Source organism: Lepidochelys olivacea (genome assembly GCF_965140295.1).
Source record: "Lepidochelys olivacea isolate rLepOli2 genome assembly, chromosome: 22".
NCBI lineage: Eukaryota > Metazoa > Chordata > Testudines > Cheloniidae > Lepidochelys > Lepidochelys olivacea.
Genome location: NC_140432.1, coordinates 8,063,493 through 8,088,616, shown reverse-complemented (window position 1 = coordinate 8,088,616; position 25,124 = coordinate 8,063,493). Strand labels below are relative to the sequence as shown.

Here is a 25,124-nt window from a genome sequence, read left to right as displayed (position 1 = left end):
CGCTCATTGGACCCAATGGAAAAGTTCCCATTGAGTTCAGTCATGCAAGATCAGATGGCCAGTCCTTGGCTGAGACAGCATCTAGTAACAACTGAGGTGGTGGGTTTATAAGGTAGATTACCTGGCTCCTAGGAACCCAGATCACCAATTCTTTATTGCTCCTTTGCTAAGTGTCTAGCACAATGAGGCCCTGATCCAGTAATATATAAATAAATAATCACAAATAATAATAATAATTAATAATACAGAATAAATAAAATATAACACAGACACCAACTAGACCTTAGACAACCACAACTTTGAGTCACAAACAGAACCAGGTGAAGGTCACAGGCACACACACACACACACACAAATCTGGTTTAAAAAAAATCCATTTTCAATATTTCATTTTCATTATTATGCCATCTTCATTTTGGCCATTTTATGATCTAGAAATTATATTGTTTCTGAAGGAAACCCTGTGATGTAGCCACATGTTTTTAATAAAATTAGCCCGTGGTATTCTGTTCTTATTGTGAAACTAACATGCAGAATCACTGCATGCAGACCTCAGTTCCAACTGCCACATTTATGGCCTGTTTCAAAGCCAACTGAAGTCAACCGAAAGACTTCCATTCATCCCATATTTGATGCTTAAGACGAGCCACGAGCCATTGTGATTTCAACGTGCTACAGTGTTGGTTTTTAAATTATACCATGTCGTTTAGCAGAAATAAAAAGTATCAAAGGAATGAAAAAAACAAGTGTGGGTAACTAGCCATGTAGCATTTCTAGGAATCTGCACTCAGCAGAAAATGTTTTGATTATGATGCAACCGTTAGATCAGTCAGATCTTCAGAACATCCAGTTTATTTCTGTCCATATTGCCCTATGTTCATTTATCTCTATGTAATGATCAGGGAAGCACAAAGGCACAGGCGAAATGGTGTATATAATATAGAAATTCAGAACAAACACACAGACTTGATCTCCTGCTAGACTGTTGGGAGCTGAAGCTTGGGCCATATACCAATGCAGGTAATTTGCAATAGATGTCTCAGAGTTCAGCTATGATCTTGGTACCGTGAGGGTTTAACAATCACTGAGCTAAAACATAGGGAACAAATTCACACACGTGATTGTCTGGTAGTTAAAAGAACAGGAGGACTTGTGGCACCTTAGAGACTAACAAATTTATTTGAGCATAAGCTTTCGTGAGCTACAGCTCACTTCATCGGATGCATTCAGTGGAAAATACAGTGGGGAGATTTATACTGGGATTCAGGAGACATGGGTTCAATTTCTGGCTCTGACACAGATTTCTTGTATGATACTGACAAGGCACTTAATTTTTCCGTGCCTCAGCTCCCCATCTGTAAAAGAGGGATTATGGTTCTTCTCCTCAGGGGGGTGTTATGAGGGTAAATTCAGTCATGTGCCTGGCACTCAGATATATGGGCTGGGATCCAGAAAGGGACGTAGGCCTTGCAATGCTGGGCACCCACGGTGCCTAGAAAAATCCCAGGAACACCACTTCAATCCACAAAGCCTGAGTAAGGCCCCCGACATGATGGATGGGGAGAGATATGCACCTTATGCTGAGATCCACAAAGCCAGCATGTTAGGCAGGGAACCACCTAAGATAGCCAATGGGAGATGCTGACCAGAGAGGGGTGTGCTAAGCCCTGCCCCTTTCTCTGAAATAGGTGCCTAAATCCAGGCTGCAGAGAGGCGCCTAGCAGTGCTAGTGATCCATGAACGAGGGGAAGATGAGTGCTGGGCTATCCACATTGCATGCTAAACCGTTAGGCTATGGGGTGTTCTAATCTGGGGCTCCCTCAGTCTCTGCTGTTAAAAAATGGGATACTTAAATGTGAATTCTGTAGCAGGGGTTCTCAAACTTCATTGCATCGCGACCCCCTTCTGACAACAAAAATTACTACACCACCCCAAGAAGGGGGACCAAAGCTTGAGCCCAAGTCCAAGTCCTGCCATGAGGGGATGAGGGGTGGAAAGCTGAAACTAAAGTCTGAGGGCTTTGTCCTCAAATGCGGGGACTGAGTCCCACCTCCCAGGGTTGAAGCCTTCAGGCTTTGGCTTCAGTCTTAGGCAGTGGGACTCAGGCTTTGGCTTCAGCCCTGGGCCGGAGCAAGTCTAATGCCAGCCCCGGTGACCCCATTAAAATGGGGTTGCGACCCACTTTGGGGTCCTGACCCATAGTTTGAGAACCGCTGCTTTATAGCCTAGTGGTTTGAGCACTCACAGAGCTGCAGATCCTGTTCTAATCCCTTTACTCTCTCTGGCAGAGGGGAGACTTAAACCAGAAGGGTCTCCCACTTGCTGGGTGAGTACCCTATCCACAAGGCTAAATAGTATAATGAAAATTCTCCCTGGCTGTTTTGTGTGAACTCGCCTGAGGGGCCCAATCTAGTAAGCGTGTTCAGAGGTCACCTACCGGATCGGGCCCCTGTACACGACCTAGGCAGCCAGACACCTGTCTTTCCCTGTTTGTGAATCGCTCAGGGGTTTAGGTGGGAGACAGATGCCCAGACGCTGATCATGAGGCAGTAGTACATGGGCTCAGATAGAAGACAGGCACCTGGGCACATACAGTGAGGAAAAAACTTATGTGCCAAGTGAGCTAAGGCCCCTACAGGGTTCAGCGGCGAGAATTTTGTGACCCAGAGTGGTTCCTAAAAACAGGACTTAGGTGCCTTAACACCTTCGTGGATCCTGCCCCGTGGTAGTTGAGCCACGTTGCTATGAAATGCTGAGCACTCTGGCCCTGATCCAGCAAAGCACTTAAACCCCTGCTTAACTTTAAGCCTGAGGGAGCCCAGTGAGGATAGGGTCACATGCATGAATTTTGACAGTGACTTCAGTGGGAGCAGAAGATCTGGCCCCCAATGTCGTCCCAACTTATCTGAGCACTTCTCACTGCAGCGCTCTGAATCTGGAGCACCGTGACTCACAACAATACACAAAGCTCAGGCTAGATTCTTAGCATGCCTCAAAGGCACATGCACCCGTGTAAAGTTTTACTACTCACGAGGAGTCTCAGTCATTCAGGACTAATTTACAGACAGAAATCAAGGTGCTTTCCGGTGCTGTGCATATTTCACTCTAATTTCTGACCGAATGATTTTTCAGTGGGCTAGTGGTAAGCCGTCCTTTCACAACTGTGCTACGGGGTGCTGCAGGACTGGGGGAGCCCCCATGGGCCCTTCAACCATTCATCCTACAATGGACGATTGGCTCAAAATCTACAGGATGATACCTTACTGTGATATTCTAATGAGTGGGATACTGGTGTGGGTTTCAGGACACCTGGGTTCTATTCCCAGCTTTGACCGTGACCTGGGACAAATCGCCTCCTGACTGTTTTCTCTCCCACCCTTTCTCCTCCTTGTCGATTTAAATCGTTAAGTCTCCAAGACTTTTTTTGCTGTGTGTACAGTGAGTAGCACAATGGGGCCCTGATCTTGGTTGAGGCCTCTAGGGGCGATAATAGTCATACAAATAATTAATAAGACTAATAACTTTGGGTTTCAGTTCTAAGCAGATCCAAGAAGCTAAACTGCAACGCAACCAATAGGGTTTCACAGCAGCAAATACGGCTCTACAGAGATTATATTAAAAATATGCAGGATGTAATAGAAATGCTAACCTACCTTTATGAAATGACCTTGGATGGTCCACATTTTTTTTTAAAAAAAGACAGAAAACGATCATTTTCTATGAAATAACACATAATAGGAGAAAAACTCAACGAAACACTCTGGAACCTGCAACAGGTTTGGTTCATATTTGGTTCTAGCAACGAGCAGGGGCTGAGTAGGTTTGATCTGGGGTTCAGGGTGAGGGGAGGTAATGTTATTCACCCCTCCCCAGGTAAAGTAGCACAGCTCCCCCTCCTCTCTCTGACTGGGGGAGCAATGGTCCCTCACTAGGGTCACCAGGTAGCAAGTGAGAAAAATCGGGACACTTGTTTTTTTTGGGTGGGGGATGTTGCCTATATAAGACAAAGCCCCTAATATTGGGATGTCTGATCACCCTATCCCTCACTACTCCTTCCTCCTTAACTGGTGTGGTGAGAGTACTCCCTCCTGTTTCAGTCTATTTTTACGATTGCTCCTATGTAAAAACGTGTACCACATACATTACAAACCCGCACATTACAAACGAGGCAAGACCAAGGACCTTTTTATCCAGTTCCACATTCTCCTGGCCTCTGAATGTTGGTGGTTTGGATAACATGACCCCTGGATCTAAACCACCCCTTTCTGAAGGCTTGATTGCTTTCGCAAGACCCAAAGCAAAACCACCCTAGTTTGCTCTATGACAGAGATAGGATGAAAGCGGGACCTTTCTTCAAAGCCCTGCTGAACTTTAGTGTGTTGGAATAAATGGAGCCCTGACCACAACTATCCTTGCTTTTGAAAAGGCCTGTCTCTGCTTGACTACTTCTATTTCTCTTTCTTACACACACAGAGCTTTCTGATACTGCAACAGAAAGCTGTCATTCCAGCACGGTTTCCTCTCACGTCTCTTCTAAGTGTCTGAATGCTAAAGGGCCTGATCCAACTGGACTCAGAGCATACACAAAATCATATTGACCTCAGTGAGAATTGCAGATGAGCAGTGCTTCATGTTGTGTCTCTTTATAATGGCATGTTCGGCTCAAATCGCCATGAACGATAGGATTATTATAAGGACCAGCATGCCAGAGCCCATTTGTCAGGTTCACAAACACAAAATATCCAGCGTAGCTCAGCAGAACAATACGTATTGCAGTAAGGAGTTGCAGCATCTTGGGAAAAGTAGTTCTTACCCATAGACGACAGAGGGGCAGGCTACATGCAGAACAAAATGTCTTTGCCTTTGCATAACACCTGTCACACACACACTGTATCCTTAAGTGCTTTGCAGGATTGGAATATTATTACAGAGTTAAATAGCAGCAAGTTAGGAGAATGCAAAATAAGAGGCAAGGGAGAAAATCTAAGTTTGCAAAGTACTTTTTAACATCAGCTCATTCCTGCTAGGAATAGAGGCATTGCCAGTCAGAATATGTGCACACAGTAATGCTGCTTTACACAGCATGTGTATGGCCATTCAGGGGCCTTTTCTGCCAACAGCTGGAAACTGGTACCCTGGCTAAAATATCTAGCTACAGGTTAAAATACCAACAGATATCTTCATGCTTCCAAGATTGATAAACTGAGTTACATATCATCTACTTTGTGCATGTTTCTTTATGACACCTTCACAACTGATTGCCTGCCTGGTTTTCCTGGACAGACCCCATCTCTCTATTTGATAAAATAAGGAGTCCTTGGCCAAAATATCCCATCCTGATGTTATAGTGGTTTGTCTGCCTCGCTGCTGCCCACCGCTCCAGAGGTGGCTGCATTTCAATAGCAAAATGATTCTTGTCAGTGATGCAAAACACTATTAAATATGAAGAGGGCTCTAGCACACTGGGCAAGATGTCTCAGAGTGCAGGCAGAGAGAAAGATGAATGTTCAGTGTTAACGTTATGTGAAATCCCGAGGAGATTTGGAACAGGAGCAGCTGAGGAGTTATAGTTTCCTTTGTTCTGTTAGAAGGAAAAAGGAAATACATCAGGAAACCAGACTGTGGAGCACAGGAAGTCTCACTTGGGCTGATAAAAGGAACTGATGTGAAGTAGGTTCAGATGCAGTTATAAGTCAATCAAGCTTGGAACAACAAGAAGAGCTATTCAGAAGAAACCAGAGAGCCAAACTGTGTTTCTTGCTGTAAAAGCTGACCATTTCGCTTTTTGTTAACCCCTTGCTTTGCTTCTTTTTATACATATATAAAAAAATCCACTAGAAACTGGCTTCAATAAGAATCAATCCTCTTTTCAATGCAAATGAAATCAGTTTCCACTTCTCACCACGCCTTACACTGAGACCCACATACCCCACTTGGGTATCTTATTTTTGCTCGTCAGTTAGCTTAGAATACTGTATTTTTGCTCATTTCCCTCCTTCCCTTTGCAAATCAAAACCAGCGTTGGCAAAGAAGGGCAGTTTTTGCTGCATGAGAAATCAGCAAATGACTAACGAAAGGATCTCCTGCCTGTTCCATTATTCTTACTGCACAATTGACAGGTTGTACTTAGATCGGATTCCTGGAGATGCAACTTCAAATTTGACCGGGGATCTAGCCCTTCTTTACGGCCCTGAGCATGATGTCAGTTGGACTCCACATCCTTGGCACCAAGTTGGGTATTTCTTGGGGGGCTAATTCCAGTCCTGCTCCTGTGGCAGAGACCCCGTTCCAGCCCTGCTCGTCTTGTGTCCTCCTTCCCCCACAGGGACCCCAGGTCTCCCTTAGCCAGGAGGGGTCTCCCTTCTCTCTTACCCACTCAGTGCATGAGCGGTGCCTTCAAGAGTCATGTTTTTGATGCACTCTTCTGTGCTCTGTTGTACAAGAACAGACTTCCCGTGTGCCATGTCACAACTGCATTTGGCTCAGCTGCCCCTCCATCTGGACGGGGGAACAGCCAAGTCAAATTTCAGAGGCAACGTGATCACACAGCCAGAGTGATACTCCACATGGCTCTGGCAGCCCAGGACTACTACTTAAAATGCTTGGGCCATGCCCCCGCTTCCTCCCTGGCTCCATGGCCTACTGAGCTTTGAGCAAGTGTGAAAACCTTGCTCAAAGGTCAAAGAACACCCTCCCTCTTAGCCCCCTCTAATTTGCCCCCCTTCCCCACATGAGAGATCTCAGTGCATGATCAAGGCCTGGGTATGTAAATCAGTCGGCCTAATGTTGTGCATTACGTTTTCCACAGAACGGTGTGTTCTGCTGGATTACTGAACTGAAATTTAGGAAGAATGAAGCAGGAAAGGACAGAAAACTTGGTATCCATGGGGGGGCAAAAAGCTATTTCCTTACTGCACTGTAAATAAAACTCCTTCCCTCTTCCCATGTGACATGTGATTTGAAGTGTTTTCAATACCATTACTGAGAGAAAGGTTGAGGCTGCGATTTTAAACGAGGATGAGGTGGATTTAGCCATGTCACTCTTATTCATTTCACTGGGAGTTGTGCAGCTAAGTCTCCTAACTGGCTTTGCAAATCCCAGCCAAACTGTTCCTATGTGGGGGCCTGAAGTTAGGCATGTAAAACCATATTCAGGCACCTAAGTAAGGTCCTGATTTTCAGGGGAGCTGGGCATTCACTGAGATCAGTGGGAGCTTAAACATTCAGTCAGCACCTTTGCAAACCAGGCTGCTTACTTAAGTGCACTTAGGTGCCTAACTTTAGACCCTTGCATTTAAACATTTTGGCCTAGTTGAACTCTGTATATTCAAATACTGTGTTTCATTTAACTGGATATTTTATGGGCCTGATCTCATGACTGTATCAACATCCCCACTGATTACAATGCTCGTGGCCACTTAACGAACAAGAAGAGAATCAGGAAGCCTCTCCAATAACCTACGCCAGGGATATCTTGTCTGTTTAAGCCCTTGTGCCCGAGCTGAAGGAAAATCCTCTTGGGGTTAAGTCCTTGCTGCTTCCATGCAAAAGGCAGGTTTTTCAACTGCTGTTACTGGCTGGGCAGATGCACATCAGTAATTATGTGGCCACGGGTAAAGAGGGGAAGAGAGAAAATAGACTGTCGTTGCATCACCATTTTAAAAGCACTGATATTTTGAACATTGCATGCCAGACTCTGCATTGCCATCTACCTCGTGTTGTCAGTTATACTAGTGCACGAGTGAGTGTGAAACACTCTTCAATCAGAATGGTAAAAATGTACACGGACTTTGCACTCCCATTGCACCGGTGTCAATAATGACACTAGGTGTGGGGTAGCAGAGAACCACGCCCGCAATCTAATGTCACTTTCTGCTGGTTCTGGAAATGGTTCATTTGCATGTTGCTATTCTAAGCCATATTTTCAAAAAACAGCCTGTACATTTGCACCCACAGTTTTGGGTCAGTCACTATTTGCACATTAGGAAACCCCTGCCACCCAATTCCCTCAGACAGCACCCATGCACGCACATCGTGTCTCAATATGCACACCCAAAATTAGGTCTTTGTTCATGCCAATGTTATATATCCCTATCCTTACCCACCATATATGGATATACACACACAGACACAAGGTATAGCCAGAATTATGGATCACAACAGCCCTCCACATTTGTGGGACATTTGGGTTCAGATCTAGGTTGTGGAACTAAATTTATAAATCAGGACCATCTCACAGAGGCAGCCACAGACTCACATTCACAAGCTCACACACACAAATACTAGCACCATGCTACTGCAACGTTAGGTTTCAAACAAAACCACAAATGTCTGGACATCTAAGGATAAGTCTCCAGTGAGCCCTTTAACTCTCCAGCTCAAGCACACATGAGATGGGACATAGGGTCTTTCATTTAACTGGTCACATAAGCCTGAGCAAAATGACATACATTTATTTTACAACTGCGAGTCAACCTTGCAGAGCTATAGAAGTATTTTACTTTACCCACTAACATTATAAGTGAAGATTTGTATCAAGATGCTCCATGACGTAAAGTTGTATTGTACACACTCAGGGCCTGATCCTGCAGAGAAGACGTGAATTCAAATCCAGGGGAGGCCCTGCATAAGGATCGCAAGAGGAGACGATAATGGATTAAATTATGGCTTCTGTCTAATTGCCACAAGGGTCAGTATCTCATCAGCTTGCCATGCCATTTCAAATCTCTCCAGAAAAAGTAGTCTTCCCCCTTGCTCTTCTCTTCTTGCTTTTGGTCCCCTTAACATTATAATGAATCAGTTCTACTATGATTTGCTGACTCGCCTCTGGGGTTGCTCCTTAAACATGCATGTTGCACAGGAGGGTTCTGAGCCCTTGTCTCTCTCTTCCCTCTTCCTAGCAAGCGTGTCAGAACATTTTAAATAAATAAATAAAAGTATGAAACCCTCAAAAAGTGCCAGTTACCAAGCAAAGTGGCCACTTCCTCTCAGCGTGAACGCCACAGCAGTGCAGCACCTCAGGGTGAAACCCCGCCGGCCCAAAGCCTAAGCGGTTGGGTTGCATACCGGTGAAAGGCTGGGAATGAGGAAGGGAAACGTGCCACAGTACAGCCTCCCACTCCCGGCAAGCCAGCCTACAGGCTGCAGCCATGGGCACACTCCTAGAGTTGCTAGTGCAGGGGGCCTGAGGCTCCGGCTGTCTGTCAACCCTGGTTCTACCCTTCCCCTGCAAGCCTCCTCACTGCCCCCTTTTCAGAGCAGTGTGGTTATCATGGAGACCCACCTCCCTGGTGCCCAGGGGGTGCAGAGTGGCCAGCGTGCCAAGGGAAATATCACCCTTACTGCAGTAGCCTTCACCATCCCTCCCAAGGGTTTATTAATGGACATGCTCAACTTTTCTAATCTGAATATTTTAGGTGCTGATTATCTGCTCTTGCACCCAACCCACTGAAGTCATTGACAAAAATTTCCTTTGGCTTTCTTGGGAGCAGAATCGAACCCTTTGTTTAAATACCTGGAGTGGAGAGCGCACCGGTTTGAGGCATGATCCTGCAGTCCTTAGTCAGGCAGAAATCCCATTGATCAAGTCATGCACCTGGGTACAGGTCTCTCTAGGAAAATGACTCAGTAAAATAAGTCACAATGTTAAAATATCCCTGTGTAGGAAGGGGCTACTAAGAATATTCTGTAATAACTTTTAACAGGGATTTTTTTGATCATCCATTAAAAGTCTACAATGCAGTTCAAGCAGATGTTTCACCTGAATAAGGACTGCAGGATCAGGGGTCTAAGAACATATGTCTTGCAAATGTCATGTGTTTGAAGTCCAAGCTGTTTTTTAATGATCACACAGAAAGACACCCTGAGTGATGAATGTGGGTGTGTGTGTCAGCTATTTTCTCCACCTGCAAATTAACGCTTTTGCACTTGGAGTCAAAAGTCTTCTTGCCAGAAAAGCTTAGAGCCAGAGAGTTTTAAAATGGCCAGACAGATTTTTAAACCAAGTTTCTCAAAAAGAAACACATTCCTGGTCTGAGGCCCTGTGGGCCAGGTTTCAGAGAGAGTATGAACGCCTCCGGTTTACAAGTGGCAAGAAACAGTGATTGCAATAGAAACCCCACCACGCCCTTGGCTGCAGCAGCACCAACGCACGAGAGAAAGAGGCAGATGGTCGTCGTTGCCCATCTGAGTGATGTGGGCTTTTCACTGTATGCCCTTTAAACTGTCTAAGCCTTCCCTATGTCTGCTACATTGTGGTAAACTGAGTTTTTTGCAGCAGGGGAGCGACAATCACCCAAACGTGCTTTTCAGTAACAACAGGCCTTTGCCAGGTGCATGTACACCCTTGTGCACGACAGAAGAACACACTCATGGCTTGTTTGCACACTAACTAGACGTGAAACAGCTCATTTGGTTTTAATTCACATCTTTAGTTATTTTGTTGGAAGTTTGTGTGGGACCACATTTCAGAAGAAAAATGTTCCTATTTTCATTTAATGTAAGGTGATTAAAAAAATCAGCATCAGTTAAACCAAAATAGGACACTCTTAATCCAAAATAAGACTGTGCGCATGTAAATTTGTGTGGAAACAACTAAAGGTGTGCCTTAAAACTGGTTTACTTATTTGGAACAAGTTGGAGAGAGTACACCCGATTCATTTTCTCCCAGCCATCTTTTGCCATTGCCATTGCCATTTACAGAACACGAACACAACTGAAGTCAATTAAGATAAAAGATTTACACAACTTCAGCTTCATCCTCTTGCATGTTTGACTGCCCACTCAGTACAAGACATAGTGTTATTCTGGATATCATCTTTCATACCAGCCTCTCCGAAATCCTTTCCAGAGTTAGACACTAATATGATTCCCTGGAGAATGTGGTATATGTTTGGGTTTGTCCCCCCTAATAATGGATTGGGTTTTTGAAGAGACAAACATTTATAAAGACCCACCCCCACCCCATACACACATTATTAAAGCCATTGGGCCAGATGCTGGGATAATAATACACAAGACAGGGCAGTAGGTGGTGTTTAAAGCTCTTCTTGCACTCCGCTGATCCTGGGGTTGCTCTGTGCAGGACACTGTGGGCACAATATGTTAGAGCAGCCTAAGCAAGCCACATCCTCTCCCACTGCCCTTCACCTGTATCCCCAGGGCACTAATGGAGCAACTTTAAACCCTAAATCTCACAGCACTTTCCTGAAGCAGATAAGTGTTATCCCCACTTTGCAGACTGGGTAAGTGAGGCACAGGAAGGCAGGCCAGACAATGACTGGGGGCAGAACTCTTGAACCCTGGTATCTTTGTTCAAACAATAGGGCTTCTTTAAACAGGGCATTGCTGGTTTCAGATTGGAAGGAAATAGGCCATTGGTTATAACAGAAGGCCCTGAGGCCAGTCCAGTGGTTAGAACAGAGCCCAGGACTTAGGAGACCTACATCCAAGTACCTGTTCTGATGCAGATTCCCAGTGTGACTTGAGCAAGCCGCGGTGTGTCCTACCACAGCAGTAAACTGGAATAAAAATAACCCTCTCCGCCCCACAGGGATGCCATGAGATGCTCAGGTAGTGAGGCGATGGGAACCACATATATATCTTCCAGAGAGAGCGACTGACTAGTTGCTCCGGCTTTGGCATCAGCCCTGGCCCTGAGCCCGGCCCCCAGGGGCTGATGCCGAAGCCTGAGCAACTTAGTTTTGTGGGGCCCCCTATGGCATGGGTCCGGGGTTCTTGCCCTGCTTGCTACCCCCAACTTGGCTTCTATATGCAGGAAAACGGCCCTGGCTTCTATGTGCAGGAAAACAGTTGTTGTGTCACAGGCCGGGGGTGGAGTTTTTATAGCATGTGGTAAGAGAGGGGCTGAGAAAGAAAAAGACGGAGAGCCCCGGCTGCAGGGGGACTCTTCCAAACTTTGCACTTGTTCCAATCTGCGCCCTAATGGAGAAGTTTCAGTTCCTGCCAGTTCGCAGCTTCTTTTCCCCCCAGGTCAGCAAAAAATTCAGATCTCAGAGCCCAACGCCCCACCCATGCGATAGGCGTCTTTCGAAATCCTCCAACCCAAACACACCCACAGCGTCTCTCGCTGCAAGCCGGGTCTGCTGCCACAGCCTCTGCGCTGCGGAGCGAAGTTAAAAAAAAAAACAACCCAACAACAAAACCCTCTCCGCGAGAGGATCACAAATGCGCACACGTCCCTTTGCAGCAGAGCTGAGGGGGAGAGGATGCAAGTCTGCTCGCAAGAGCAGCTGCTCTGTGTGGGCCCGCTCCGGGGACCTTCCACGGCAGACCGCAATGGCCATGGCTTAGAAAAGCCCACGGCGATTTTTGGGGTGGGCTTTTTTTGGCCCCGAGAGGGAACAGTTTCTGTTCCACCCAGCCTCGCACAGACCGGCTGGGGAAATAGACAGGCGGCCACCTTCGCGGCGCGCCGTTTCAACCAGACCGGGCGAAAAGTGGGGAAATCGGAGCCTGCTGAGATCTAACCATGGCGGGGGGCGGGCAAACATCTGGGGCGAGCCTGGGAGCCGGTCCCCTGCGCCAGCCCCCGGCGCTTTTAGTTTGCGCTGAAAATAAGACGCGCTTTTCTGCCCCCCTCCCAGCAGCTTCTGAATCCAACCGCGCGCAAGGACCGGGCGCGTCTTCTCAATTCGTGCGCAAGCGGAGCCGGGGAGAAGCTGTCATGTTGCTTCTGGCGGCGCAAGGGCGGCTGGCTTCTCCAACCAGCGAGCGGGCAGGCCGAGCTGGGACTGAGACCTCCTCCCGACAGCGCGGGGCTGGCTCCGCAGCGCCCAGCCACATCGCCAGCTAGACGGGGTCCGCGCACTCCCAGCCCCTTCCTGCGTGCGTGGGCTGTTCCCTGCAGCCATCTGACACCCCCCTCCGCTCCCCGGGGGAGTCGCCGCGTTCCCCAGCTGGGGCAAACGCCCCGAAATAGACGGATGGCGTGTCAGATGCACCCCCACCCACCCACGTACACACACCCCGCCGCCTCCGGGCCGCGCCCCAGCCGTGCGCAATGTGGCCGGGGACACCCGCTGCGCGCTGGCCGGCCAATACCCTCCCCACCGCGACCTCCCGCAGCCGCAGGAAGGGGAAGACAGGGAAAGCGTGAAAGGGGGAGGCTGGCTGAAGGAGGAGAAACGGGCCACTCTTCCCGGGATCAATGCTCGAACAAGCTCCAACTCCCCCGTCCCTCCCCCCAAACGCGCACGGCTCCAAAACGCAGCCCTCCCCCACAGCCTCCTGGAGTGGGGGCTGTCTCCTCCCCACAACCGCCCCCTCTGATCCCCCCCCCACCCCCAGATATTCCTCTTACTTTAATAGTTCCGTCCATCGAGAATAATCTCCAGCCGATCCCACCAATATTCCACACATTGACCCGGTTGAGCCTGGAACCGAAGCCCCCTGAAGTTCTTATCTTCCTTTCTCTCGCGCTGGCTTTTCTCCCCCCCCCCCCTCCTTCCAATGATTTTTTACTTTCCTGTCCTCGGCTCGCTCGCTCTTTTTTACTTTTGGTTGGTGCAGCGGAGCGAAAAAGAGACAGTTAACCGGATGACAATTTTTTTTCTGCTAATTTTGGGAAGTGAAGTCACTTGAGGAGGAAACATTCTGTCTCCCCACTGGTCCCTGCCCTCTCGATTAAACCAGATCTGTAGTTTACATCCAGGATATTTGCTCCCTTCAGATAAGAGCGGGGCAGAACAATAGCGGTGTCTTTTGGGGGTAGCTCTTGTTTGCGAGCCCAGTGACACTCCGCTTCGCAGCCCAAGCTGCCTTACCACGCACTGCGTGTCATCATAAAGTTTAGTTTAACATGGGGTGGGTTTTTTTTGTTTGTTTTTTTTTTGTTTTTGGCTGAAGCCAAGTAGCCTAAGTCTGAATTTCCATCTCTTCCCACAGATTTTTTTATTAATGCTTTTTCCAGACGAACGCAAAATTAAGGCAGGGGGTTGGGGGGGGGGAGAACCGTAAATATAATTCAAAAGTCTGGAGCACACAGGAAAAGATTACCGATTTAAATGGTCTATTCAGAACACGCTCCTGCCCCCCTGCTGCAGTCCTTACTCAGGCAAGGATCCCCTTGACTTTGGCCTGAGTGAGGAAGGCTAGATGAGTCGCTAGCTATTACCAGAAAATATCTGGGAGTATAATTCAGGGCAGGCAACCCCATTCAGTGCAAGCATGTCAAGTGCCTTCTTTCACTCACATACCATATTTGATGCCTTTCCAAGCAAGGGAACTAGAAGTTCGCAGAAGTTTTGAAAGGAACATTATTTTTAGAAAACTTTTTTTTTTGCGTTGCTTTCTCACCCCTTTAAAAGAAAAAGCCCTGTGAAAGCTTCCACTACTTCGAAGTATACTGTGTTTAAAAAAAAAAAAAAGAGGGGGGGGGAACAGATTTTAAATAGTGCATTACAGCAAGCTGGGTTGCATTATTCGACTATGTTTCTATATAAAACCATTTCATTGTTTCCCATCAGTATTTAGTATTTGAAATGTTTATTGAACCTCAGGGTCTGGTCCAAAGCCTCATGGAGTCAAAGGGAGAGTGCCCGTTTCATTGCTATAGGCTTTGGATCAGGGCCCCAATCAATTTGCCCAGCTATCTCCGGCGAAAAAGCCACGGATCACTAGTTCACGAACTGGAAAGTGACAGAAATAATAATAGCAAATAAAAGTCCAAGCTACCCCAAATCCCCCTCTACCTCCCGGCTGGAGCAAATTTGGTGTTACTCTCATAGAAAGGGGGGCGGGGGGACACTCTCCTCAGTCCTTCTTCTGGGACTAAAATGTAGATGACAACAGAGGGAGCATTTCATCCAACTAGAACATTGATCCCAAAGAAAAGGCCATTTATTTCCTCTTCTAAATTGTCCATCCAAACAAACAAACAACACAACAAAACAAGCTTTTGAAAAGCTCTCAAAACAATCAAGGTAAAAGAGACAAATGCTCCTTTCTCCCCTCCCCACCAAAAAAAAAAAAACAAAAACAAAAAACAAACAAACAACCCCTCAAACAAAACTATCTAGCAACAGGGCACATCATGCAACATAGTGGGCATCTTTTTATTCCCCGCTTCTGCAATGCAAGTTGCTGCAGCCCAAGGAGAAGCCAAAAGACAGACAGTAATCCAGGGAGATGGAGCCGAGAAATCCATTTCAAGATAGGACACTTCTGTGAGTCCTTTCAGCATCATCGTCCCTTTATGGAGTTGGTTACCTTATCCAGTGCCGTTGCGTCCAGTCTTGCTTCCCCCCTGATTTTTAATCCAACCACCGGGGGGGGGGGGGGAGTCACACCTCTATCCAAATCAATGTGCACCCCCCAAAATAACAAAATGACCCTCGTGTTTCTAGTCAGCTGCAGCCCAGGCTCCTTATTGATCCTTTATTTCTCCAAGAGCAAAGCGGGCAGCACAGCAGATCCCTCTTGCCCCTCCCTCCAACCCCCCGCGAAACTAGCCTCATCAATTCAGCTACAATTTTCAGTGCAGAGGCAGGGGGGACTGAACGTGCTCAGACCTGGAGCTTTTTGGCTTGCTGTTTGCTAGCGACTGTGGCCGTCTCCAGCCAGGAGGGGAAAGGGGGGGGGGGTTGGAGAGGGGACCGACCGACCGCCTTCCCTCTCCCCTCCTACCCCCACTCCTGTCTGCTTTACAATCCAGGGGTCTGCAGTGGTGTCCCTTGAGAGCAGCACATCTGGATACAGCTAGCGAGGTCAGGTCCCCCTGTGCCTAGGGCCACAAGAACTGGAGTTCAATTAAAAGAAATCACTGTTAACCCTTTGCTTCCCTCATCCCCCATTTGATTCTTTTCTCTCCCCCCCCCCCACAGGCCCTCAAATAAAACACCAAAACCTCTTTCCTCCACTTCCCTTTCAGTATCACCACATGGGAGCCGCTAGCCTCAGAAAAGCAAGAGGTTAAGGAGAAGAATGAAACGCATCCTCCCAAAGCCCAAATTATTTCCTTTCTGGACAACATTAATGCCAAGCTTCGAACAGTAACGGTGGGGGTAAGGTCATACAGAGGGTTTATGCCCCCTAAAGGGCGATAAAAAGCGCCTATGTCACCCAAAGACCAAGAAAGGGGCGCTTTGGTCTTTAAACTGAAATATGGACTCCTCTCTTGGATGGGCTAAAGAATGGAGAGAGAGGATGATTCTGAAGAACTCCAGTGAAAAAATCATCTGAAATGTACAAAATATATTAAAAACAATCGGAAATTTACAAATACCGATTTCTGGTCATAGCGCCATCTCCAAGATGCCAAAATGCAGCAAATAAACGCACGCACACTTTAAAAACCATTTTGGATCCCAATTTCTCCACAAATGTAAGAATATAGACAGTAATCGGTCTCTCTCTCTCTCTCTCTCTCTCTCACACACACACACACACGCACTTAGGAGATGTTTTTTGGTTCTCAATACCTCAGCATTTAACTGCAAAAAAAAAAAAACCTGAAATATGATATCACAGCTATTTCCTTAGAAGTGACTTAAAGAAAATGAGTCAAATTGAAGCATATTAGGGCTGCCTGATAGAGTGGGTCTATAATTTATACACAGTGTTTTGTCATCCACTCCCCCCCGCCCCATTACCCTTCTGTTTGGTCTTAAAAAAAAAGTTTGGTGAAAAGTCCCAAGAGACAAAATAAGTGAACTTGTAAAACATTAAACAAGACAAGTTGAACACACGATTATTTTCCCATAATAATGCAACAAAAGTTTTGCTTCCTGACTTCCTCTAACCCCCACCCCCCCTGAAGTTATCTCAAACTTTTGAAAAAGGCTGGAATATTCATAAATGTGGTTTGCCAAATTCTGGATCATCCCAATGGATGTGCACCGACTCAGATTTAACAGTTTGATAGAATCGGTGCAAGGGGAAAGAGATCCCAAATAATGAGTAAAATCAGGATGTGAGATCCTTAACGTTTAATATTTTAAATGCCCAGAAAAAGGCAAACGTTATTTTAAAATGAAATGCTTGTGTACAATTCTGGTCAATGTGTGTAACTTTTAATCGACTTTTTGGTGCATAATTATACAGAGAAAACAATTCTGATTTATTTAATTAAGTTACTGACAACTTGGAAATTATCTGATCTTGGCACCTACCATAGCTTTTACCTTAACAGATTTCAAATGTTTGCATTCAGGTAGGTTAAACGACTCTCTCTCTCTCTCTCTCAATACACTTACGAAGGAAACGAAATTCTAGTCTAAAATATTGAGCTAAATGTTGCTCATAATCTCCTGGCATTTTTTTTCTTTATTCTTTAATTGAATCAGACAGAGTTCGGCCTCACACACATAGAAGATGGATACTCATCCCTGGGTGTAACCCTACTGAAATTAATGGGGTGTACACCAGGCTGGAATTTGGCCCAGGATATTTAGCCTAAAATATCCAGCATCAAAGGAGCTAACGGCAAGTTGTAGTCCAATGCCAGTCTTTCGCATGGGGAGATACCCGCAAACGTGTGTTTTTGTCTTTGATTCATGCAGAAATATTTTGGCCGCAAACTTCAAACTTTGTATATTTCTTTTACATCTTCTTTTTCTTCAAAGGTGAAGTAATGATTGCAGCATATTTGGGCCTGAGCGGCGGGTTTAAAAGCGTGTAGGGCATTAGCTTGCATGAATCTATCTTGTTGCCTGTCGTAATCAGCCAGTATCACCTCGTGTTCTGGTTAGGAATGCAGTATTTTGAGCTCCTTTGTCATTTTGTAGCAAATGAAGGAAATCGGTCAGCAACTGGTCAGCCAACCCTCTTTGACTCTATACCTAGAAAGTGGCCATTTCCCACAAATTGTGTTAAAAGTTCCTCTTAAAAATAAGTCATAGATCTGCATTAGCAGAAGGGGGCGGGAGGGAGAAGGGGGAGTGGGGCTTGTCCTGACTAGAGAAAAAGGTCCCACCGACTTCAATGCGTGTTTCAGAGTTGGGTCGCGATATGGCACTAACTTCGCTGCAGAATTAAAAGGCGAAGTGGTTTTAAAATCCACTTTCTTACAAAGCAAAGAAGGCAAGCCAAGCCTAGGGCCCGATCCCCAGGCAAGACTCCCATTCGAACCCAGGGGCCAAATTCTGCTCTCAGCTACAAGGGTAAAACCTGACTACTTTGGAATCCCTTCAGATTTCCACCCACTTAACAGAGCAGTGGAGTGCAGGATCGGGGCCCAGGACCCATAGCTCTTGCTGAATACGAACGATTTTTTGGAAACCAAGTCCTAAAAAAAAAAAAGGTGTGTGATGCTAATAAACCTCTAAATAAAATCTAGTGTCTTGACAATTGTGTGGAGAAGTTACAGGGTAGCTTTGAAGCCACCACACAATTGTGCAGGAAGGGGGTTAAACTGTCCTGGATAGTTTTATTTGAGATCCATGTCCCAATAATCCAGTCCCCATTCCCTGCCTCCTCTCCCCGCCAACCAAACCACCTCACAATTATTGAAAAGTTAAGCACGAAAAGAACAAAAATACTGAAGGCCAAAAACACAGACTGCAGCGCACCAGCTCCAAGAGTCTGGCCCCTCGCTTGAGGCCATAATTAATTTGAGATTTATTTTTATTGGAGAACCCAGTCTCGTCTGACCTTAGCCAAACAAGACTTCAGCTAGACCCTTGATGCGCTTGAATGGAACAGAATATTTCTAACTTCTCTTCGGGCGTCCGTGCCTGCTTTGAATTTGTTCCTCCGACTTCAGATATTTGGAGATTTGAAGAAAAGATTTAAAGCATTTTCCCCCCTTTTAGCATCCACTTTTTTTTCTTTTGGACACAGTGGTTGGGAGGATGCGGAGGGAGCTAGAATACCAAATACATATTCAGAGAAAGAGAAAGGGGTATTTTTTGGTTGGGTTTTTTTTTTTAATATAGTCTTTAGAAGGTCAGAAGAGGTAGTGACTTACAGCGGGGGGGTTGGTTACTTGGATTCTGGTGTCTGGAAAAGCAGGAGTCTTTGAATATAAAAGCTTGTCCCCTGTGCCCTAAAGCCTGTTTTATTTTAAAAAGGGGCTTAGTATGCTAGGCTTCCAGGATAAACAATGTTTCTCCCCTCCCCTGTTTAAATTCAAAGGATACCTTTAAGCTAAAGCACGAAAGAAACAATGTAAAATCTTTTTCACCCATCGTTTGCATTTTATAGGGTTGAAGAACAAGTCAAGATTCACACGACTGGGGTAGGGGGTGATTATTTTTAAAGTCGAAATGTTCTAAAATAAAATAAAAGGTGCAAACAAGAATTAAATCCTTCAGCACTAAGTTGTCATAACACATTAATCAAGACCCCGCTGGAGTATAACACTTAGCCGTGTTGCTGGCTCAAGATATGAGCATAAGAAAGAAAAAAAAAAAAAGAAAGATTTGGTATGCTCTTGTATTAATCAATAGTAAGTATGTGGATGACATAGGAGTTCCTTTCCAGCTCCCATGTTCATGCACCCGATTGGAATGTTTTAAACAAAGTTCAAACATATTCATGGCTACAAATCTTTTGCAATTCCCAGCTTTCCTAGAGGATACCTGCTCCAGTCCTCCTGAGTGTAGTTGGGGGAAATTGACAACTTCTGTTGGAAACCAGGAGTTTAAAAAAAACAACAACGCTGCAGCAATGGATTCAGGACTAGAAAGTGGACTGAGTGGGAACAGGTTTCAGAGTAACAGCCGTGTTAGTCTGTATTCGCAAAAAGAAAAGGAGTACTTGTGGCACCTTAGAGACTAACCAATTTATTTGAGCATGAGCTTTCCTGAGCTACAGCTCACTTCATCGGATGCATGCCGTGGAAACTGCAGCAGACTTTATTTATACACAGAGAATATGAAAAAATACCTCCTCCCACCCCACTGTCCTGCTGGTAATAGCTTATCTAAAGTGATCATCAGGTTGGGCCATTTCCAGCACAAATCCAGGTTTTCTCACCCTCCACCCCCCCACACACAAATTCACTCTCCTGCTGGTGATAGCCCATCCAAAGTGACAACTCTTTGGGAACAGTGCTGCATGGACTGAAATACTTCAGTCTCCGAAAGTCTTTGCATTTCTCCTCTCCCTGCTACTCCGGTTCTATCTCAGTTCCTAAGATGCTACAATTTCTCCTTGCTCTACACAAGTATAGTTCCAGCATTCTTCTCACTGAACACCTGTAGGAAACATTCCATTGCCAGCCAAGCCTCCCAGATTTTTCTTTCCCTTTCTTTTCTTTTCTATTTTTTTAACAATGAATTCACTAACTACAATATGTCCCCTCACTAGGTTAGTTTGGCATGATTTCCCCAGAAAGTTTCCCTTCACAAAAGTTTTTAAATGATTATTTGTCTCGCAGCCTGTTCCAGCAATAGTCTTTGGCTTCTACTGTGGAGCAGGAAATGATAACATGTCAATGTCAGTGTTTGTCAATACTCTTAATATTTTCCTCTCCAATTAAAATGTCAGTGTTTTGGCCATCAAAAATTCTCTCTTTGGGTTTCTTGTAAACCCTCCAGGCAGGGTGAAACCAAGAACAAACCAAATATTGTTTCCATCCACCCAGGCTATTTTGCTTCTATGAATATGCTTCTTTGTATAACACCACAAACATTATGGCTGTATGAAAATCATTCAAAAAAAAAAAAAAAAACAACCCACAAACTCCTGCACTTAAACTATGGTTCTTTCCTCTCCATCTCATTCAAACTGGAGTGAATTCCCTTTTCTGGCTTGCTTAAAATCCGAGACCCTTTATGTGTGCAAATGACTACAGTGGAATATGCATGGTGGCTTTGTTCAACTTTCATCAGTGTGTGGCTGCACAGTCCAAAGCTGGAGAAGGTTTAAAGTGCTCTCCAAGGAAGCGCCAGAGCTATCATTGTTTGAGAATAGAACTTGATTGTTTTGTAACAAAAAGCCTTCAAATACATTGTGGAAGCTACTTCTTGGGCAGCCAGATGTGGACTGGTCTGAAATTTGACTGTGCTATGTGACTGCATCAGCTGCTATCAGTGGTGGGCAACAGAGCAGAGTTTGCTGTGCCCAGCTGAAACACAAGAGTATTACCACGTCCAGGAGTTCAAATATCAGAAGATCAAAGAGTTTTGCTTACAACCACCTTTGAAATGCATGTGGTTAGAACACTGACTTAGGCTGTGGGAGACCTAGGTTCAGGCCCTGCTCTGCCACAGACTTCCTGTGTGACGTTGGGCAAGTCACTTATTCTCTCTGTGCCTCAGTTTCCTATCTGTAAAATGGGGATAACAATACTTCCTGCCTTCCATGGATACTGTGAGGATAAATACATTAAAAGATTGTGAAGTGCTTTGAGATCTACTGAGGAAAAGTGCTAGATGTGAAATAGGCATTTTTATTAATCATGGGAATGTGGATTTCTCCTCTGTGTCCTGAAAAGAGCAAGAAAATATGCTAAAATGTGGAGCTCACCATTTAAATGTGGGAACACAACCCCTACAAAATATTGGAAGGAGATCTAGCGTGGAGATGCAGCATTTCTTCTGCCATTCTGAAACATCAGAATTTGAAGGATGAGGAGAAGGGGAAAACTGTACTTATCGTCCCACCCCCCCATAATGCCTTATACATTAGTGGTCCCCAGAAGGGACCATTGTGATCATCTGGTCTGACCTCCTAACACAGCACTTCACCTCCTGATTCCTGCATCAGGCCCATCTAGGCAGCACCTGTGAGTGGGAACTTCCAACAAGGCCCCTGTCACTGTTCCTCCCAACCTCACTTATCTCCAATTTTGCAGGGTCTGTTGGCCACCTGTGTGATTCTGCATGGCCTGACCAACTTTAGGCCTTGCCTTAGAGAGAGGGGAAATTGTGGCTTGGATCCTTATTGAGAGGGAGGAGGAGAGGTACGACAGAATATGGCAATCAAAAACCATTCATGCACTGCCTCGAGCACAGACATTGCAGAAGGGGAGTAAATGCTACTAGGATTCAGCGAAGCCAGAGTGCAATGGTAAGAACTGGGAAAAATCAGTATTCAGATGTCATATTGCTTTGCTTATGGCCTTAATACTTTCCATACCCAGACAGTTAAGTCTCAGTTCTCATTCCAGTGCTCTCTTTTTAAATTTAATTTTCCAATTTACATTACACGTTTCATTCTCTAAAGTCAAGTACTTATGTTTAGATGAGATTAGCACACACTGATGTACTCTGCAGATTATTCAGCCCTTGTAGATCAGCAAGTACAGTAATGGCATAAGGGATATATATACATTCATATAATTACGTTGAAGACAACAATAGGGACCTATAATTAGTTTATAATAATTATGTTTGCCTACCACTTTATCATATAATGGCTCATCAGGATGATTTGTTCACATGCTCAGATATAAATAGTTAGTCATAAATAACTATCTAAAATTGTTATAATTATGTACTAGATTTATGCAAATGCAGAAAAAAGGCACCTATCCATGTGCTCTAGGTGTAACTTAAAAATACACCACAGAAATATCCGAAATTCAGCAGTATGATTCAATATAACCCACCATCAGTGAACCAGGCAATTTAAAAACTGAGATGCCTTTCCCCCTCCAACAATTCCCCACCCTTACAATACTCCCCCATCCCCATTTCAAATATTTGAGGGAAAAGATGAGCTTTGCAATGTAGCCCAAAGAAAGCTCATCATATTTAGGCTAATTTGGGTGGGGAAAGCAAATTCCATCACCATGGGACCCTTTCAGAGAATACCCTGCCAGCAGCCCCTTCTCATTCATACCAGTGGAGCTCCAGCTGTGACAGTTAAAGTCAGGACATTTATCTTTCATGAGTTAAGGGATAAAGTCTTGACATAATGCTTATAGATATGACACTGTTAGTCAAGGAACTTTATAAAAAATCCAGTCCTGCTTTTCTCCTGCATGCAAGTAGCCCCAGCGACCAATGGGCAATTGGGGTTTGGCCCATTTCTTAAAATAAATCTCCCAACCTCTTCTGAGAGGTAGGCAAATTAATATAATCTCCATTTTCTAGAGAGATGAAACAAGAGGCAAAAAATGCCCCGCGGCTTCCCAGAAGAAGGAATTAAAACTCAGAACCTCCTCATACCCCCAGACCAACCCTCAAAAGACTGTTTGAGGGAGCAGGACACAATAGATCACTATCTAATAATAATAATAATATCTGGCTCTTATATGGCACTTTTCATCAGTAGATCTCAAAGTGCCCCATGCCATTTTACAGCCAAGAACAACAAAGCAAAGAGAGGTGAAGTGACTTGCTCAAACCTACCCAGGAGATCAGTGAGTGAGCCAGAAACAAAGCCCAAGTCTCCTAAAGCCCAGGCCAGTGCTCTAGCCACTAGGTCATGCTGCCTGCACTGCAGGTGAATGTTTTCTACAAGGCACCTATTCTATGGGTGTCATCCTGGCCCCATTGAAGTCAATGAGAGTTTTGCCATTGACTTCAGCAGGGCCAGGATTTCACCCTCTCTGTTTTACATTTAATGATTAAGTCCCTGAGCTTGCAAACACGTAAGCATGTTCTGAACTTTAATCACATGAACAGTCCCACTGACCTCAGTGCAACTACTCGTGAATAAAATTAAACATCTGCTTACGTGATTGCAACGTTGACGTCTAATTGCCTGATCCAAAGCAATCAGAAATCTTCCCACTGACTTCGGATCAGCCTCTTAAGAGACATCACTCAAAACCCTGTTGATTTTTTGAGTACGGAAACAAGTTATTTCCCCAATGACATCAGTGCGCACGATGTTTTGGAGACAAATACCAGGAGACAGGGTCCCTGCCCCAAAATAAATGGCAGATGATGATGAAATGTTGCGGGGTGAATTCAACATCCTATGAATCATTTATCTCTGTTCAATTGAAACTAGGAACATAGGCCCGGTTGGAAAGCTCTCCCCCAGGAAAAGCACCCTCTGAGGTCAATGGGAGCATTGCCTGAGTAAAGCATACCCACCATCACAGCTAATTTGACACAGTTCTGTGTTGACCAATTCCATTCCATATGAATGTTAACAATTTAGGCCTCAAACTTAATTCAGTAGGCTTTAGCTATTCCATAGGCTGATTTCAGTGGCAGCAGGATCACGTCTTACAATGAAAGGCAAACCTGCTGGGATACCTTTCTATGGGATAACAAAGTGGGTTCACCTCTTCATTGATACCAGAACATGTGCCTGATTATTTCCTGCCTACTGGAACTCTAAAGATTAAGTTAGTTGACTCTACTGCTGGGTATAGACTGCACACACATTTCCAGGAGTAGTCATTTGAGTTTTTGCTCTGTTGGTATTTGCATCTCTTTTATGGTCACTTCCAACTAAGTTTCTAGCATTCTAGGGTCCAGACCCCACTGAACATAATGAACAACATTTACCGGTAGCAGTGCTCATGGAAACACTGAGTTTTAAGTGAGCTTTGTAGAATATTCACTGAACATGGAATTCTGAATATTTCCAGTGCAAGTTTTTGCTTAAAAACCTGACCCTGTGATTTACACTCATCCCACCAGGAAACAGAAACAATGCCACATGTCACATCACAAAATGGGCATTTTGAATACTCTCAACAAAGTGTTTGCAAAACAAACAACAAGCTAGGGATTACATGCAGAAATTATTCAGAGAATCGTTTAAAATAATGGCTTATGCACATGAAAATCACAACCTGCTCATGGACCATTAACAAAGAGAAAAAGAGGCAGAATTAATATAATAAAATTTTTCATTACAAACAATTCACCCAGCTCTAGTTAACACCACCTTGTATTCCTTGCATCTGGGAGACAAGAGTCTTGTGTTTTAGATTTTCCTTAAGTGCTGTGGCATGCAGGGTTTGCCTTAAACGTGTAACCCAGATGTCCTGGGCTCGGTTTATTTACATTCTTTGGAACTGTTGTGGAAAAAAAAAACCTATATGATGTCAAATATAATATAGCGCTCAATGGCACTATAAAGGGACAAGAATCTGCCACCCTTTCCTTGGAAATTGCTTTGGGATTGGTAGAAAAAGAAATAAAAGGCAATAACAACCCATCACAATACAAGCTAAGACCCACACTTTGCTTTCTCCAGTTTAACAATCAGACACATATTTGGAGGGCAAGAATTTGCAATATGTGGTATTAGCC

At 45.0% G+C, this 25,124-nt stretch overlaps 1 protein-coding gene across 5 annotated transcripts in view; it reads right to left on the bottom strand.

The window, feature by feature from the left end:
- Positions 1-25,124, bottom strand: part of FLI1 (Fli-1 proto-oncogene, ETS transcription factor) — a 119,686-nt gene that overhangs the window by 91,369 nt on the left and 3,193 nt on the right. Inside the window, exon 1 of one of the 5 annotated variants that reach the window (XM_084612028.1) lies at positions 15,229-15,322. The exons of 3 other annotated variants lie outside the window; for them this stretch is intronic. Coding sequence is in view for 1 of the 2 variants with exons in the window: in XM_084612027.1 (XP_084468153.1) it covers positions 13,322-13,339 (18 nt within the window). In the remaining variant the exon portion in view is untranslated. Of the gene's footprint in view, positions 1-13,321; positions 13,501-15,228; positions 15,323-25,124 lie in introns of those variants that run through there. One more of the 5 variants, XM_084612027.1, reaches the window with a different exon arrangement.